This window comes from Dama dama, chromosome 27 (assembly GCF_033118175.1).
Source record: "Dama dama isolate Ldn47 chromosome 27, ASM3311817v1, whole genome shotgun sequence".
Lineage (NCBI taxonomy): Eukaryota > Metazoa > Chordata > Mammalia > Artiodactyla > Cervidae > Dama > Dama dama.
In genome coordinates, this window is record NC_083707.1 from 15,740,504 (window position 1) to 15,757,895 (window position 17,392).

Below are 17,392 nucleotides of genomic sequence, written 5' to 3' on the forward strand. Positions count from 1 at the left end.
GCTCATAGACAATACCAAAACAGGCAATGGGCCAGACAGGGCCCATGCACTGTATATGCCAATCCATACATTAAATGGTTACCTTCAACAATGCTTGGCTGAACCGTCTCATGACATTCAAGTACATTTCATGGGTCTTTGGATCTCTCTGTTGAGTATCTTGATCTTCACATTCCACTATCACATACCTTAAAAATAGGTTAAGTCATTCATATAAGTGTGAAATGAAACACAGATTTATTTTATTTATGCCTTTCCATTAAAAGATTAATTCACATTTGCAAAAATAACGAGTAATGAAACATTTTATCATCACTCTTTTACAATCTGAAAATTAAGGAACAACATGCAAAACCTTCTATAAAAGATAAATTAGTAAAAGGATGCCTTAATTTGTAAAATATCCTAGATTTTCTAAAAATTTTGGGATCAAAATGAGCATTTTCTCCTAATTCTTTATGAGGTACATAGAACATTAACATCTTCAGAAATCATATAAGCTCACAAATCTACCAAGTAACACATGAACAAAGATATTGTAGAAATTTATGTAATATTTTTGGTAATACATAAGGCTCTCTTATTCTGGGGGAAAAAAAAAACTCTGAAGCTTTTCTCATTAACATAACTTTGAAATATAAATTTATTAATTTTCCCTTTCCCACCCAATTTCTTAATTTCTTGAAATTCCATATAAAATCTTCAATGTTTCCATCATAAAACTGTGATTGTTAGAGAGTTAAAAAAATTTAAATATAAACATATTCTTAAACCTACACTGCTTATACAATTCATATAATTATATAAACAATGACCTGGATTAGATTTTAGAGGTTGTCTAATCCAATGTTTTCAATTATTACTGAACTGGCCATACTGACATGCATTTATATCATTACTTGTTACACAGAGCCCATGTGTGCATACAGACACACAATGCTGAAAAAAGTTTCATAAAACAATATTCTATGAATAATATGTTAATATTTGTTATTGTTCTATTTCATTTTTCTTTAAGTAACAAAAGCTAGATTGTGAGCCTTAAAATTGATTTCAAAAGGATCATGATATACAGTTTGAAACTTGCTTGTTTTATCAACAGTAAAACTTAGAGGTGGTTGTATCTTGCCCATGGTGATACAATTAGTTGACTGAAGAGTTGAAATCAAAATCAGAGATTCTGGGCTCCAAGGCCAGAATTCTTTCTACTAAGCTTACTCTCTCACACTGTTTGACCTTTGAAAAACCACATGAAACTTCTCAACCTCCTTAACTGATGGTACTTCACAAATCTCAAATCAGAGGGCTTTTTATTTTCCTTTACACTATGTCTAGAAAGAAATATTCAACCACCTAGAAGGTAAGCTTCATGAGAACAGAGAGTTTATCTGTCTTGTTTGCACTATACTCTTAGCACTTCCATGCCTGGACATAATACTTGCAGTGGTCTGCTTTTACATTCATCTACCCGAGTTTTCAAGCAGTAGATCCCCTTTTCAAGAAACTGTCATTTATAACTGAACATGTGTAAAACTGAAGCTATTACACTAAATGGGTGATTTCTCTATCTCAATTTAAGGCATTATCAACATTTCAGACATTTGGGCTACAGTTTGCATCACCTGAATAGAAGAAAAATAAGAAAAAAGTGGTGAGGTTGTAACCAAACCAGTGAACACAGGCTCTACATAAAACTATTACTGGCACTTTGTGTTTAATTTGTGGTCTGCAGATCTAGAGCCAAGCCTAGGTCACATTCCCCCATTTCAAACACCTATGCTCACTTGGTCACCAGGCCGTGTCAATTTTTTTCCTATAAAATATTTCTTTTAATTGTTCTGCACTACTAACCAGCCCTGTCTGGAATCAATCAGCAGATACCTTCTACCCAGCTTCTCTAACTCTAAAAACAAACACCTTATTGATCAATATAATCATCCTAAAGTTTTCTTCTTTAAACTACCTTCACCATGCCCCACCGATACTAACAAAAACACCAACAGTTCCCTCTATTTAAAAACACTCTCCGTGGCCCTAAGCTTCTGGTTCAACTTCCACTGTCTCCAGTTCAGGCATTCACACTCTAGTCAGCTGGACTCCCCTACCCCACTTTGTGCTGTTGCTCATGTTGTAGTACTGTCCAGAAATACCTTCCTGCCTCCACCCTTCCTGATTCTACCCACACTTCAAACACAGGGACACTCCATCTCTTCCAGGAACTCTTAAACCCTAAAATCTTTCTTCTCTGACATCTCAGAACAGGTATGACCCTCTCATAACAACTTCTGCTGATAATGTTACCTGGCTCATCACTGTTTCACAACTTACTCCTAGGTCCCTTCAGAAGTTATAAAGAAACTGAAGACAGATTCTGTATCTTAAAAAATATTTAGTGGCCCCTGGCATATGCAATAGAGTCTTATACACAGAAATATTTTAAAGGCTGATAAGAGTTAAGTGCCTTCAACTACTGACTTCCCAGTGCCACACTGTACCATGATAATGACAGGTGATCTGGAAGTCTTCAGAGCTGCATAACCTAGAATTTTCCGTAAAGTAGTATGAGAAACTAGACCATGACACTGTATTTACTTTATGTTCCTGACAAGAGTTCGAAACCAAAAATTCAAGAAAGCATTCTTAAATCTTGAACAAAGAAAGCCACAGGATTCATACATGTCCTTCTATAGCCACAGGACACATAGAATTTAAAATACAATTTTAAAAAATTAATAACTTTTAAAATAAATTTAAAAAAAATTAATAACTCTTTAAGTCTTTACCATCTCCATCACCTTAGTATGTAAGTAGCAAAGTCTCAATATGGAGTACTGAAATCTTTACTATCTCTATCAACTTGAGAATCCCTTGGCAAGCAAGAAGGAGATCAAATCAGTCAATTTTAAAGGAAGTCAACCCTAAATACTCCTTCAAAGGACTGATGTGGAAGCTGAAGCTCCAATATTTTGGCCATCTAATGCAAACAGCTGACTCATTGGAAAAGACCCTGATGCTGGGAAAGACTTAAGGCAGAAAGAGAAGAGGATGACAGAGGATGAGATGGTTGGATGGCATCACCAATTTACTGGACATGAACTTGGGCAAATTCCCAGAGATGGTGAGGAACAGAAAAGCCAGGCATGCTGTAGTCCATGGGGTCGTGAAGAGATGGACCCTATTTGGTGACTGAACAACAATAATCCTTTAAAGTCTTTACTATTTCCATCATGTTAGTATATTCATTGTCTTTTCCTGTATTTACACAGCAACTCCTTTCTAAAGAAGCAATACAGATGACCATGATATACAGGCTCCATTGCTTTGTTCAGGTCCCCGTGACTGTCAAGTAAATACAAGGGCTACAGCCATGTGACAAAGGTCACATAACAAACAGCTCTCAAAATCACTCAAACCAAAGTTCTGATACAAAGGGCAAGTCCGTCTAAAAAATGACAGTGTAATCTCCAAAATGAAGGACCAACTTAGATTAAGACAAGGATTAAGACAAGAAGACCAAGATTTGAGTCACTTCTGAATTCTGTTCACAGCAGTAAGAAGATTCTATAAAGCAGTCATGTACTTCCTTAAAACCTGTCATCTTCAAGTAGAAATGCAGACAAAATTATGTGGGTACCCATTGTATGATGACATCAGTGGGCTGCCTATTTCCTGACAATCTCATTTTGTGAGGTAAATAAACTTTATTACCTTGAAAGGTCTTAAAAGTTACAGAAAAACGTGTCAAAGCAGCCAAAGTTTATTTTTAATTTCAACATACTGGAATAGCTATAGAAAAAAAAAAGTGGAACAATTTATAGATCCTGATGTTCAACATTTAACAGATTAGAGGCTGTTACTTCTCTCTGTGGTTTAAAAGGTTGACATCATTTATTTTAAAAGGATTGTCTGTATTATTATAGGCCCCTAAGGATTCAACTATAGCAGGAATTCTGTTTAAATCAACGGAAAGGGAACAAATGAACAAGGAAATTCAAAATGTTCAAAATGAAATAGCACAATCAATTCAAATTTATATTTTAATACATTTGTTAGGGTAAGCTTAGACTGAGAAGCATATAAACTGTTACATGTGATTAATATTTTATACTACTCTGTCCAGGTTCAAAGGAAAAGAATGATTATTTTAAGTCAACTACTTGAAATTATTTCCTTATTTTCATGCTACAATCACAAAAGTGGTGTCTACCAAACTCAGAAGTCCCCATCAATAGCTCTTTCCCTCCTTGAATATTTCTCAACATGTAATATGCGGACTGTAAATATGCAGACTGTAAATATGGAAAAAAACAATTACTCCTCAGAGAATGAACAGACATAGCACACGCTATTGCATCAGTGAATCAGAAACACAGCGGGGAACACAAATCAAATCTAAGTTTGATGGAACATTTATAAGATTGGGAGCTAGGGCTTCACTTTGTTTATTATCTGTAGAGAAAACAAAGTACTCTTTCTGAACAGAAACTGCTGCCTCACTGGAAACTGTTCACCTAACAGATTTCCTACTGTTCAGCTGCATTCAGAATGGTTTGAAAACTCTTCCTACTTGAAAGAAGATAGCAAAGATTTTATCACAACTAATTTCAAATTTTACAGTGAAATCTGGTCTACACTCAAATCTAAAGAATACATAATTTTAAACACCACATAATCAGTGTATGCACATACAGCTCCTACAAGTGACTAATCTACACTGCAAGTAATGGGCCAGAGAAACTTTTCATGAATATTACAAGGAAATAAATATAGCTATAAAGGAATTCTTAGTAAAACATTTAAAAATATATAAAACCTTGATTTTAAATACCTACGAGGCTTAAAAGTACTTACTCAAAACCTTGGCACTGTGCCCTACACATTTTAATTTACTCAGAATTATTTATCTAAATTTTTACAAGGAAATATTTTTCCTTAACACCAGTGAATAGACATACACTTAAGAATTCAAACTGCAATATGGAGAACTTTAGGAAGCAAGAGGCTGCATTAAAGGGAAATAGTAGTGATTTGGTAATATAATAATTTCTAAGCAAACTTTTCAAAGTCAAAACGGTGATTAACAACTAGCCAAAACATTCTGCGGATGTATTTCCAAGGACATACTGAAAGTTACTGTGAGGGAAATGTAGTTTTATGGATATTATATTAAATTGCTAAAGAAAAGCATGGCATTACTTTTCTTCCCACTACAAAGGTCAACAGAAAAACACAGTTAAACACAGTAAACTGAGCAGTAAGATTACATCAGGGATCTTTTCTATAGTTAAACAAATATCAGGTTTGTTGGGAAGTTTAAAAAAAATGCTCTCTCAAATGTACAGAAGGCGTGAAGTAGAGCGCACCCAACTGGCTTTGCCTTTTGTTTGCTCTAAAAACTGGATAAGGTTCTCTTGTCTAGTGTTTAATCCTAGTGCTTTCTTTAACTGAACAAAAAACAAAGGATTTCTCCTGTGGCTTAAGCTACTTGTTCTTTACACTTTAAAATTCTATGACAAAAGGGAGCCATGCTTCATATTAATTGTGTCTCAGTAAGTTAGTTAACCTTTCTATGCCTTAGTTCCCTCTCTTTCTTTCCTTCAACTCATTCAGGAAACATGTTCTCACATAAAATACAGATACTTACATTTGCCCTATTAAACTTCACATGAACAAACGAGAAAAGGTCACTGAAAGTACTCTGTAAATGGCAAAATGTGAAATCAATGATCTAATCCCAGCTCAAGTTTTAGCAAGTTCAGCTACCTCATGTCTCTGCCTCAGTTTCCTCATCTATGAGATAAGTAACTTCAAATTCTGTCTACTTTAGCATGATTGCAGTATTTTAGTAAATAATGTGAAAATACTGAATTACAGTAAAGTATCATACTAACACTATTTAAATAGCATAAAAGGCAAACAGATATCAAACTGAAAAAAAATCAATTAACTTACCCAGTTTTATCTTAGATCCTAGAAAGTTAGTAAAAGCAAGAAAAACTGTGATGCTAACAACCATTTCCATGAGCATAATTGCAAATAAATACAGCTAAATACAAATACCGTACAGGTTTTTGATCATTGCTCATACTTTATTTTAAACTGCCTTTTTGTTTACAATTTGGGAAAAAATAGTCCTAAACTGTGATTATAAAATAAAAAATTATTTCACATACCAGTATAAATAATTAGCCAGTGTTGAGTTTTTGCAGGCTCTTGATATCAAGAAGGTACACAGATCTTGCTGAAAGAATTAAAAGAAATGTATATATATATATTACCATCTGCTATTAACGAGGGAGAAAGAGTCTACATTTACCTATCAGTTTTCATCTACACATCTATGACACAGACCAGATTTTCATGCATCTATCTATCCCTCCAGATATCCATCCCATCTATCTAATATTTATTCTAAACAAGGCAATATGTGAGAGAGGTTAAGGACATCAGGGTTTGCAGAGTTCCTGGTTCTACTGGAAGCTTAACATTAGGTGGAGGAGAGGTGCATTAAAGGAAGTCATAAAAATAACTTGGACTGCGAGGTCAGAGGCGGCAATGAGGATGTGGTATTTAGGCACGACCAGCATGAGGGTATGTACCAAGGCCCCGAATCTCACTGTTCAAGGAACTTTTAAAAGGCCCGATGTAGCTGACATCCAGAGAACACTAAAGTAAAGGAGGCTGAAAAGGGGGGCAAAGACCAGATTGTGAATGAAGATTTTTAAGGTCACACTACTGAGTATGGATTTTATTTTCAAAGCAATCGATACTCAACAAAAGATCTAAAGCAGGAGAGTGAGGTGATCTGCTTTACATTTTCTGAAAATGACTCTATTTGCTCTGAGAAGTACAGACCTGAGATCAGTCAGCATGCTATTACAGTAGTCTAGAAGGCTGAATGGTGACAAAGAGGCAATAGATTATTAAAATATTTTCGAAGTATAATTAATAGGACTTGCTGATGGAGAGGATGTATGAAACAAAAAAGAACTGACAGTGACCCCTAAATTTATGGATTTAGTAAACGGATTGATTTGTTACATCACAGAAATTCCAAGCGAGGCAAGAGTGTTGGGGGAGAGGGTTGTATTTTGAAATATTAAGTTTGAAATGTCTGTCAGATATACAACAGAAATCAAGTAGATATCTGGATATATGAATCTAAAACTCAGGAGAGAGAAATGTGCTAGCAATGAGTACCCTGAGGAACAGTAAGATGTCAAGCAACAAGAAAGTACTGACAAAGGAAACCAAGAAGGAATGGCTGGAGAGGTGAAGAGGGAAACAGGGGATGTATGGTATCATTCAAACCATGAAAAGAGTTAGCTTTTCAAGACGGGAGTCATTTATTTTCCTGAATAATGCTGGGAGGAATTTAAATATACACAACCACAAACACTGAAGCCATTTACCATTTTATTTTAGCAAAGTAAGTTTTAATATAATGATGGGAAACAAAGGCCCAGAATGATGTGAATTAAAGACTAAAAAGAAAGGAAGGAGAGTCAAGATGGACAAACAACTCCTCTAAGAAACTTGATTATGAAGAGAAGAAAGAAAATTAGATGCTGTTTTGAAGGATGTGGTATCAGGGAAGAATTTTTCCTTTTTTTTTCCATTTCTGAATTTCTTAAATGAGAGATACTAACACAAATCTGAATATTTCTACCAGGAAAAGAAGAGAGCATATCTTTCAAGGGAGTTATTCTTCATTGTTAAGAAAACAGAAGAAAAGAATGGGAAGAGATTCACATCTGTAAATCTGGTGATGGAAAATGGCAACCATTTTTATCTAATGACTTCTATTTGTTTCCATTAAAAATGAGGCAGAATTGTGATCTAGAAACTGGAAGGCAGGGCATAAAGAACAGGGCTGAAAAGGTATGAAAGAGTCACTGTGGAGCAGGGAGAGCAACCACCTAGAGAAATGGAGGAAGGCAGGCAGTGCTGAGTGCCCACCTGATGTTTGTGGTCATGAATGTATGGTGATATCAACATGCTAGGCTATGTGATTTCTTCCGAAGTATTAAGGCACAGAGCAATTAGGTAATTAATTAGGCTTATCAAGGGTTAAGACTGTGCCAAGAGAACTGAAGAATGATTAAAATGATGAGTTGGGATAAAAGCTGTACTCAGAGGAAAGCAAATACTGAAGGGTACTGATAAACAAAGAAAAAGGTAGAGATCAATGCATTTAGATGTTTCAGTGCAGCAGTACATAAAAAGTACTCCTTGTTCTCTCTGCTTAAAGTGCTCATCCCCCAGATCACCACATGGTTTCCTCACCTGCTTCATTTTACAAAAAATGTTACTTTTCCTGGCAGGCCTCCCCTGAACAGTCTTTTCAAAATTTCAATCGCCTAACCCCACCCCAACATTCTCTATCATTCTTTTCTGATTTTTCTTCTACTCTTTTACGGCATATAAATATCATTGACTATCATCAGCCCAAACACTAGAATGAACTCCATGAAGAGAAAAGATTTTGACTGTTTTGTTCTCTGCTGTATCAAGCCTAGCACCTACAATATCTGGTACACAGAACTCAAAAAAAAATACATGTGAATGAACTGATTACTCAATCAGTCAATCAGCCCCTTTAGAAAGAGAAAAATAAACTGGAGCTAAATGGTTCTTTCAAGAGCTCCTTTAAGGATTCTATGATCCAGTAATTCTTTTTTCAGTATTTTCTGATATATCAAAAGGTAGGCAGAGACAAGTAAACTCTAATTAACAGTTAATAGTGAAAACAAATGTCACTCAGTTAACAATATTAACTCCTAAAATTTGACTAAAAGAAATGATATTGAATATATGCATTTAAAAGAAAGCAAACCTCTTTATAATATCAAGCATGTATTACTTATTTTCAACAGCAGGGATATGAAAGATTCTTCTCAAATTAGAAGTCATAGGGATAAAAATCAACAATACATACTAGATGAACTTCTGCAAATGTACTCCCAAATACAATTTCCAGAGTAGCACTAGCCATAAAGACCTGTTTTACCTCACAAATTACTCTGCTTAGCTAAAAGAACTTAAGAGCAGCTTAGTGTATCTCCCTAGCATCAAAGTCATACATTTCTACAAGGTAATCACAAACACCAACAACTACAGTAATGTTCATAAATGTGTTAACAATAAATATTCTGAGTTTCCTTAATAAAATATTTAGGTCCACTTTATTTTTACATTGTATTTCAATCCATTTATATTAACATGTCCAAAGGCACCAATAAAATGCCTTAAACTGAAGATGGCACTTTTTGCTGAAAGGAAAAGTTATAAACACGTATCATAAACCAAATTATTTCATAAAGTTGTAATTATTCATCAAAATCAATATTTTCAAGACCAATATAAAATGTTTACTTGGTAGGATCCCTCCTACAGGAAACTGGAAAAGCTTTGTACTCACCTCCAGATTTTCACCATCTGAACTTTCTTTTGTTTTGGATGCAGAAGGAGGGGAAGACACTGGAGGAAGAGGGCTGGTTATAATTTGGGAGCTGAAAAAATAATACACTGAAATGTAAAATCCTTTCTGTAAGAGAAGATACATATGTTCAGCACAGTTCACCACACCTGAGTCTAGATAAAGTACCATCTCCTAAAGTGTGTGTTCTGGGTAGCACTGAGTCACATTAGATTCTGGAAAAGAGGCTCCAGAGTCAAAGAATATGGGTGATTCATCTTTGAGATGTATGTGCAAGTTTGCATACATCAAAGTTTCTGATAAATAGTACAGTGTTTTTAAAAAGCACATTTTACTTTAAGCTAGTATTTTCCAAATATATTTGGCCATAAGACAACCCCTATCTCTTTCTCCTCTTTTAAAAAGCATACAAATTGGTGACCAGCAGATATAATAGTTTATAGTTTACATCTTGTCATAAAATCTTAGAGTTCTAATAAAACGCTCTAAGTGGCAAGAGTAAGATGAAGCTAAGTAAACACGCCTAAAGACTGAAGCCTTCTAATGTACAGTGGGAGAAAATGTAAGGAATCTCCCCTCTTAAAAACAGGAAAACATAAAGGAGCCTATATAAGAAAAAATGTTTCTTCCCCGCCCCCCACCCCCGCCATTTCTCAGTTCCCTTCTAAGTGAAAAACAGAAGATTAAAAAAAAAGCACTATCATCAACAAAAATTCAGAAATATAATCTTGAACTCATGTGATAATCGAAATAATTGTACTAATTCAGATAATCTGAATTCTAGACCTCCTTTGTCATTAACAAATCTCATGACTTCTTCACAAAACAATTTTATACCACTAAGCCTAGAATTTCTCACACAAATGTTTCTATTTATCTCAAATTTTAAGATTTTATGAAAAGAAAAATGGCAAAGTAGAAAGAACAAGGGCTTTGGAGTCAACTCTACCTAATTTGCAACATGGAAGACTTTGGGAATTTACTTCTCCTTAAATCCTTCATATCTAAATTAGGGATATGAACACCTACCTCAGAGGATGACTAATAACAAGTTTAATATATGTGGGCCATCTCCTGGTGTCTGCTACAGAGGTGAGAGTTCTTAACTGTTATTACTGTTAATAGCCAACTTTCAATTCAATTAACAGGTTGCTTTAACTACTGAAGAGGTGAAAAGCAGTCAATAAAATATACAACTTTACAATAAAAATGTCTGAGTCCACTATATGCCTCATCTTTCATTTTCTTTTCGCATGAAGAACAATGACATCTAACACTTACAAAGCACCATGTGTCAGACACTTTTCTAAATGTTTTATGTATGTCATTTTATCTTTCAGCAGTCCTTAAAGATCAGTTACTATTGCTGTATCCTCATTTTTAACATGAGAAACTAGGGCCAGGGCCACAGAGAGAATATCTAACTTGCAGAAGTTTACACAGCTAGTAACTGGTAGAGTCAAGATTTTAACTCAGGCATTCTGATTCTATAGCTTGCTTTTTAAAACACTGCCCTATAATACAGTAGTTTGTGGTCTGTGAGCACACATGCCAAGTTCACTGGTAGAACTTCAAACTTATTACCAACGAGGGTTTGGTATATCTGGGAAAAAAGAAAAGAAGACAGTCTGAAAAGGGAGAAAACTATCAGATTTGAAAATAAGTCCTCCCTGGATATCCATACCTATCTATTTCTGCAGAATTTATCCCAGAATTTGACACGCTCTCCGACACTGAACCCTGACTATCCTTCTTGGTAGGTTCTAATCCATTCTTTATGTCATCAAAATTTTCATATTTGAGAGCTTGGACCAGCTGTAATAGGTACATCAACAGATCCTGGAAAACAAACAAAAAATAAGCCAGTATTAGAAAAATGCAAATGATTATATATAAGTTATGGGTATTCCTAAATATGAAGTTAAACAATTTAATCTACCACTTATCAGTTGTGTTACCTTGGGCAGGTCCCAAGGTTTCTTAACTTCTTGGTGCCTCACTGGGTCCTCTTCTTTAAAATGGCCATAATCATATAAACCTTAGAGACTGAGTTGTGAGGATTAAATTAATTAATAGCAAAAAAGTCACAGAATAGTTCCTGGCACAGAGTAAGTGACCAGTAAACATCCTGTTTAAAATAGTATCCCACTGACATGTATATACTGCTATATTTAAAACAGATACCCAATAAGGACCTGTACAGCACAGGAAACTCTGCTCAATATTCTGTAATAATTTAAATGGGAAAAGAATTTGAAAAAGAATACATACATGTATATATATAACTGAATCACTTTGTTGTACACCTGAAACTAGCACAACACTGTTAATCAGCCATGCTCTAATAGAAAATAAAAAATTAACAACAACAAAAAAAAGCATCCCAAAAGCACAGAAAAAAAACCTAAGAAAAATGATTGAGATGGTTCATACAAAGCTGAGAAATTAACAAAAGATCCTTTTTACAGCAATGGCATTTTAGGCCCAAGATTACATGTGAAACTCCAAACTATTAAGTTTTCAAAGTGTTTCTATTTCATAATGTTTCCTGGTTGGGATTTTTAAAAATATTATACTGGTTTTTTTTTTTTATTTTAAGAGAATTTGAAGTTTAGTGAATTTAGAGAATTTGGGTTGATTCTTAAATGGAAACTACACTGAAGTAGATATTTTAACACTCAGATAAAGGAAGTGTTTATTTTCCTGCCAACTACCAAAATTGGCTTGAAGAAAACAAATTTCTAAACCTAAATTTCTCCTACTTCTCCTGATAAACAGAGATAATTCAGACTGAAAAAAAAACAAAGCATCAAGAAAGTTGTTTTTACCTTTCTGAGTTTTCCCTTAATGTTAAGAATGGAAATATTTTCCATCTTACTCTATAAATACTTCTTAGCCCTTCCCAATCCAAAAGTTTTGCTTTCAAAAATAATTACAAATTGAAGAAACTCACAAAACTCATAAGAAAATTGACAGCATCTATTATCTTCCAGTTCTAATTGCCACTCAGGCAGTCAAAATTCAATTAGGTAATATTAAGACATTGTGATTACCAGTTTAATTTTAGTCACCTTTCCTTGAGCCCAGAAACAAGGATAAATCTCTGGCTAAATATTTATATTTATACTTCATGGATAACTCTTTCCTTCTGTATTTTGCTAACGACTACAGCATTTGTGAGAGTGAAAGTCGCTCAGTCGTGTCCAACTCTTTCTGACCCCATGGACTATACAGTCCATGGAATTCTCCAGAGGAGGCCAGAATACTGGAGTAGGTAGCCATTCCCTTCTCCAGGGGATTATAACCCAGGGATCGAACCCAGGTCTCCCACACTGCAGGCGGACTTTTTACCAGCTGAGCCACCAGGGAAGCCCAGTATTTGCGATTACTTGCTTATTTACTCTTTGTCATTTCCACCATTTAAAAAATTCCATGAAGATGATTACTTTGCAACATCCTATTTTCTGTTATTTAATACCAAAATATATTCTTTTCATCTTTTTTTCTTATACTGACATAGTCAACCTTTTTTATAGTTGCCCAAATGCTGGCAAAAAGCAATACATGTGATTTTACCATTAAATACGAATTATTTTTCACAAAAAACTAAATGAAAGGTTAATTGGCTTAGTGTAGTGTTAGTTGCTCAGTCATGTCTGACTCTTTGCGACCCCCATGGACTATAGCCCACCAGGCTACTCTGTCCATGGGATTCTCCAGGCAAGAGTACTGGAGTGTGGTGCCGTTCCCTCCCCCAGAGGATCTCCCCAACCCAGGGATTGAACCCAAGTCTCTGCACTGCAGGCAGATTCTTTACGTCAAGAGCTCTAGGGAAGCACACTCTGTGATAACTGCCTTATTAATTCTTATTCAAATATATCAGTATCAGTGGCCAGGAAAATCAAATGACTTTATCAAAATACTTACATAGTGTTCTGTTTCTAAAAACAAATTTTAATTGGATCAATAAATGTTTGATTTTCTATTTTCTTATTTAGGATTTATGGCATCTTACAGCTCTAGATATTCTTCTATGTATATTCTAAGAAAAAAATTATATGACAGAAAATTGTGTAATCAAGTATTCTTCTTAGGAGTAATTCAGTTTCACTGCTACCCTTCATTACCAGGCAAACCTTGGAAACACTGCTGAATGTACCACCTGGTGTGCTTTCCCAAGTACAGAAAAGACTTATTGCATGAAATAAAAAAGGTTGCACTATTATTAAATTCCCCAAGAAGGAGAAATTCAGAAGAAAACACATCTTTTTAAGTCATTGATCACAATATGATTGTGTTAGTCATCTGCTTTCTGTATTCAAACTACTCATTCCTTCATTTTTATGAAAATAAATTAACTTCAATAGTAAGTGCAAAGGCTGTTTGTTCATTATATAGTCACATTCAAAAAACATAAAATCCCCCCAGGCACGAAGGATATAAGCATATAAGTAAAGCAAAACAAACAAACAAACAAATCAGATTTCTATCTCAGACAATTCAGTAAAAATTTCTCAAGAGCTATGAAATACTATCCAGATAGTAATCATCATTTTTCTAAAGAAGAAGTTAATTCTAATACTTTAGAATACAAATGCAACATTTCATGTCAAAATCACTATTTTTTATCGAATTAAGAGTAATTCTTCATATATGCATTTATAGTGAGAGACATAGGTTCTGACCTTGGTTCCCAGACAGAAACATATATCCCATACTTCTGGTAAAGTGAAATACTTTCTATTTTTCCTGTACTTTTCAGTCTCCTTGCCTTTGGTCATATTGCTCTCTCCACTTGGAAAGTAAACTCAAGTCCAACTCTGAAAATTCTACTCTTCCTTCAATGTCTATCTCAAATGTCATTTCTTCCTCAAATTCTAATGGAGAATCTCTCTCCTTCTGAGCCACACCATAGTAAGAAATATGGCTTTTAAAAATGCCTTTAAAGAACATTAAACAAATCCAATTCAGAAAGATATTAAAAGACTGGTTAAGATATATGTTACAGATGTAAGGTGAGTTTAACATTAGGAATTCAGCATCTATTTCATATGTAGTATTTATAATACATTAATGTTTTTCAGATAGCATGATGCTATACCTACAAATTATAGGGACCCATCTAATACCTATTAAAACTATAAAGAGACATCACTAAAGAAACTAGATAAAACATAAATATTAAAATAAAAATGTAGTTTTCATTTAACCAACAAACAGAAATAAAAGTGGTGAGGCAGTTTATAATAGTAATGACTGTCACAAAATAAATATAATTTTTTAAAATGTGAAAAAATTTTATGAAAAATTGTGATAAAGGCATATATATTTTGACAATAACTTCAATGCAAGCTACTTATTCAAGAATATGGAAAAACATATACAAAACTCTGTTCACTAATACAGTTACAGCAAAAGATGAGAAATAAAACAACTGCCTACCAAAGAGGCTGACTGGTAAAATAAGTTATAAAATAAACTTGCAATAAAATAGTATGCTGCTGTTTTGAAAGAACAAGGTAGATGTTTAGGTATCCATAAAGTCTAAAACCACAGTATTTTTCTACAGGTTAGATAGACCTTTGACATCATTTGCCTTGATATTCATATGCCTGTGTTTCCAGACTTTACAGACACCAATTACTATATGTCTTAAAGATGAGAAATGTCCAAGATTATACTGTTCAGTTAATAAGGAATGCTTTTAATAACACGTATAGGATATTCCTATTTACCTTAATTTTAAGAGATGTCTTTGGTGGCTCAGACGGTAAAGAATGAGGAAGACCCGGGTTCGATTCCTGGGTTGGGAAGATCCCCTGGAGAAGGGAATGGCAACCCACTCCAGTATTCTTGTCTGGAGAACTTCATGGACAGAGAAGCCTGGCGGGCTACAGTCCATGGGGTCACAGAGAGTCAGACACGACTGAGCGACTTACACTTTCACTTTTCATCATATAAACCATACATGCATACATATGTTTGCAATTTGCATACAGAATATACGAAAAGATATGAGTGACTATTTTTCTGAGGATAAAAAAATGGCTGGAGAAGTGGAATTGTTAAAGGAGCTTCAATGTTACTATTTCATTTATAATTCAAAAGGAAAGCAAATCAGAAAAAAAAAAAAAAAAGATGATAATACAATACAGTAAAGGAACAAACCAAATCCTGTGGGAGCAGAAAAGAAACAAAAATGTCATCGGCTTCCTTCAGTGGTTAAGAGAAGTTTCTCAGAGATGTTGAGGTCTGTGCTTCACCTTGAAGGATGGACAGCAGGAAGACCCCACTAGGAAGATGAAGTAACACATAGATAGGCTTGGGTCCTAAAGGGACTATGGCATCCTGAACAAATTACTGTCCAAATATAAAATGCAGTACTTTTCATTCAAGTTTTTCAGTTGTCCAGGATGTAGATATTTAGACAAAGTGACCTTTGATGTGATGCTATGTTTACATGATTATATTATTATATATCATATGACTATATTAAGGGCTCAAGACAATAAAGAATCCACCTGCAATGCGGGAGATCTTGTGTTCAATCCCTGGGATGGGAAGATCCCCTGGAGAAGGCAATGGCTACCCACTCCAATATTCTTGCCTAGAGAATTCCATGGACAGAGGAGCCTTGCAGGCTACAGTCCACGGGGTCACAAAGAGTCAGACATGACTGTGTGCCTTTCACTTTCATCCTTTGAAATACTAAAAACCATTTGAAGTTCATAAAATCATAAATACCATACTACTCCACAGATAATGCAAAAGCAAAGAGACATTGTATACCAATTAGAAATGAAAGGTACAACATGAATGATTTTAGTATAAAATTGATATAAATTTATAATCTTTCTGCATATTATGTGTATGTACAGTTTTCAAATTTTTTTCCCACATAATTTTTTCTTCATAACTATTAAGTGATATAAATAGCTATTATCACTTTTTTTTTTTTTTGATAGGAAACTGAAGTGAGAATAACACATGTTCCCAAAGACATACAGGTACATAGAGTCAGGTAAAAGCCAAAATTCAAATCTTAATGTACATTTGAATTATCAGTAGAAACTAAATTAAAATTTTTTTTTAAGCTGAGTATACACAATTCATTACTGAACCAAGTAAAGAGAAAGGGAAATCAAGGGATAGTTACCACCTCACTATCTATCATCTCTAAAACCTCAAAAAACACTCCCAATCTAACAACCATATTTTGCAGTTTGGGATTCATGCAATATTTCTATCACTATTCTTTATCTCATAACAAAAATTATAAAATAGCCTAGAAATAGTTCAGTAATTGCACTAATACTATTAATTCCAGAGACAATTAAATGTTTAGCCTCTAAGTTTATAAGGGAATGTCATCAGACAACCAAAAATGATGATTTATAATATTTCTATTTTAACTCTGAACCCATGTTGAGGCGGGCTGTATTGACTACAACCCAAAGATGTTTATCTAAATCCTGACTCATGTCAAACATAAAGACTTAATGACTAAAGTGAAATTTCTAATGAATTTCAAAATAAATACTTCATTATTTTAAATAAATATTGCAATAATTTATTTTTACTTGTGATGTAGTAAAAAAACAATAAAGAAGATAATATGCTGAATCACAATGCTAGGAACTGCTGTTTGATAGGAGAGTGAAAAACATCCTAGTCCAAAAAAATTATACAATATCTGAGAACTGCCCCAGAATAATCTAGTGGAATGTAAGGAATGGGAAGGAAAGAGTAACTGGCATTAGAGACAAAAACAAAATTGTCTATGAGTTGGCAATTGCTGAAAATAGGTAAATTACATGTGAACAGTCACTGTACTACTTTCTTTAGTGTTTAAATTTTACTGTAATTAGATACATATACAACTATCAATTTTAATAAACGCAGCATTTTGCTTCTTGAAATTCAGATACCATTGCTGCTGCTGCTGCTGCTGCT

The 17,392-nt window shown here is 34.3% G+C and overlaps 1 protein-coding gene across 2 annotated transcripts in view; it reads right to left on the minus strand.

Moving 5' to 3' along the window:
• The window catches only part of PIK3C3 (phosphatidylinositol 3-kinase catalytic subunit type 3), a 157,570-nt gene that overhangs the window by 65,275 nt on the left and 74,903 nt on the right, over positions 1–17,392 (minus strand). For both annotated transcript variants that reach the window (XM_061131258.1, XM_061131257.1), the window contains exons 11-14: positions 11,124–11,278; positions 9,422–9,512; positions 6,174–6,241; positions 83–188 (exon numbers count right to left, since the gene is read on the minus strand). In XM_061131258.1, the coding sequence (XP_060987241.1) occupies positions 83–188; positions 6,174–6,241; positions 9,422–9,512; positions 11,124–11,278 (420 nt within the window). The remainder of the gene's footprint in view (positions 1–82; positions 189–6,173; positions 6,242–9,421; positions 9,513–11,123; positions 11,279–17,392) is intronic.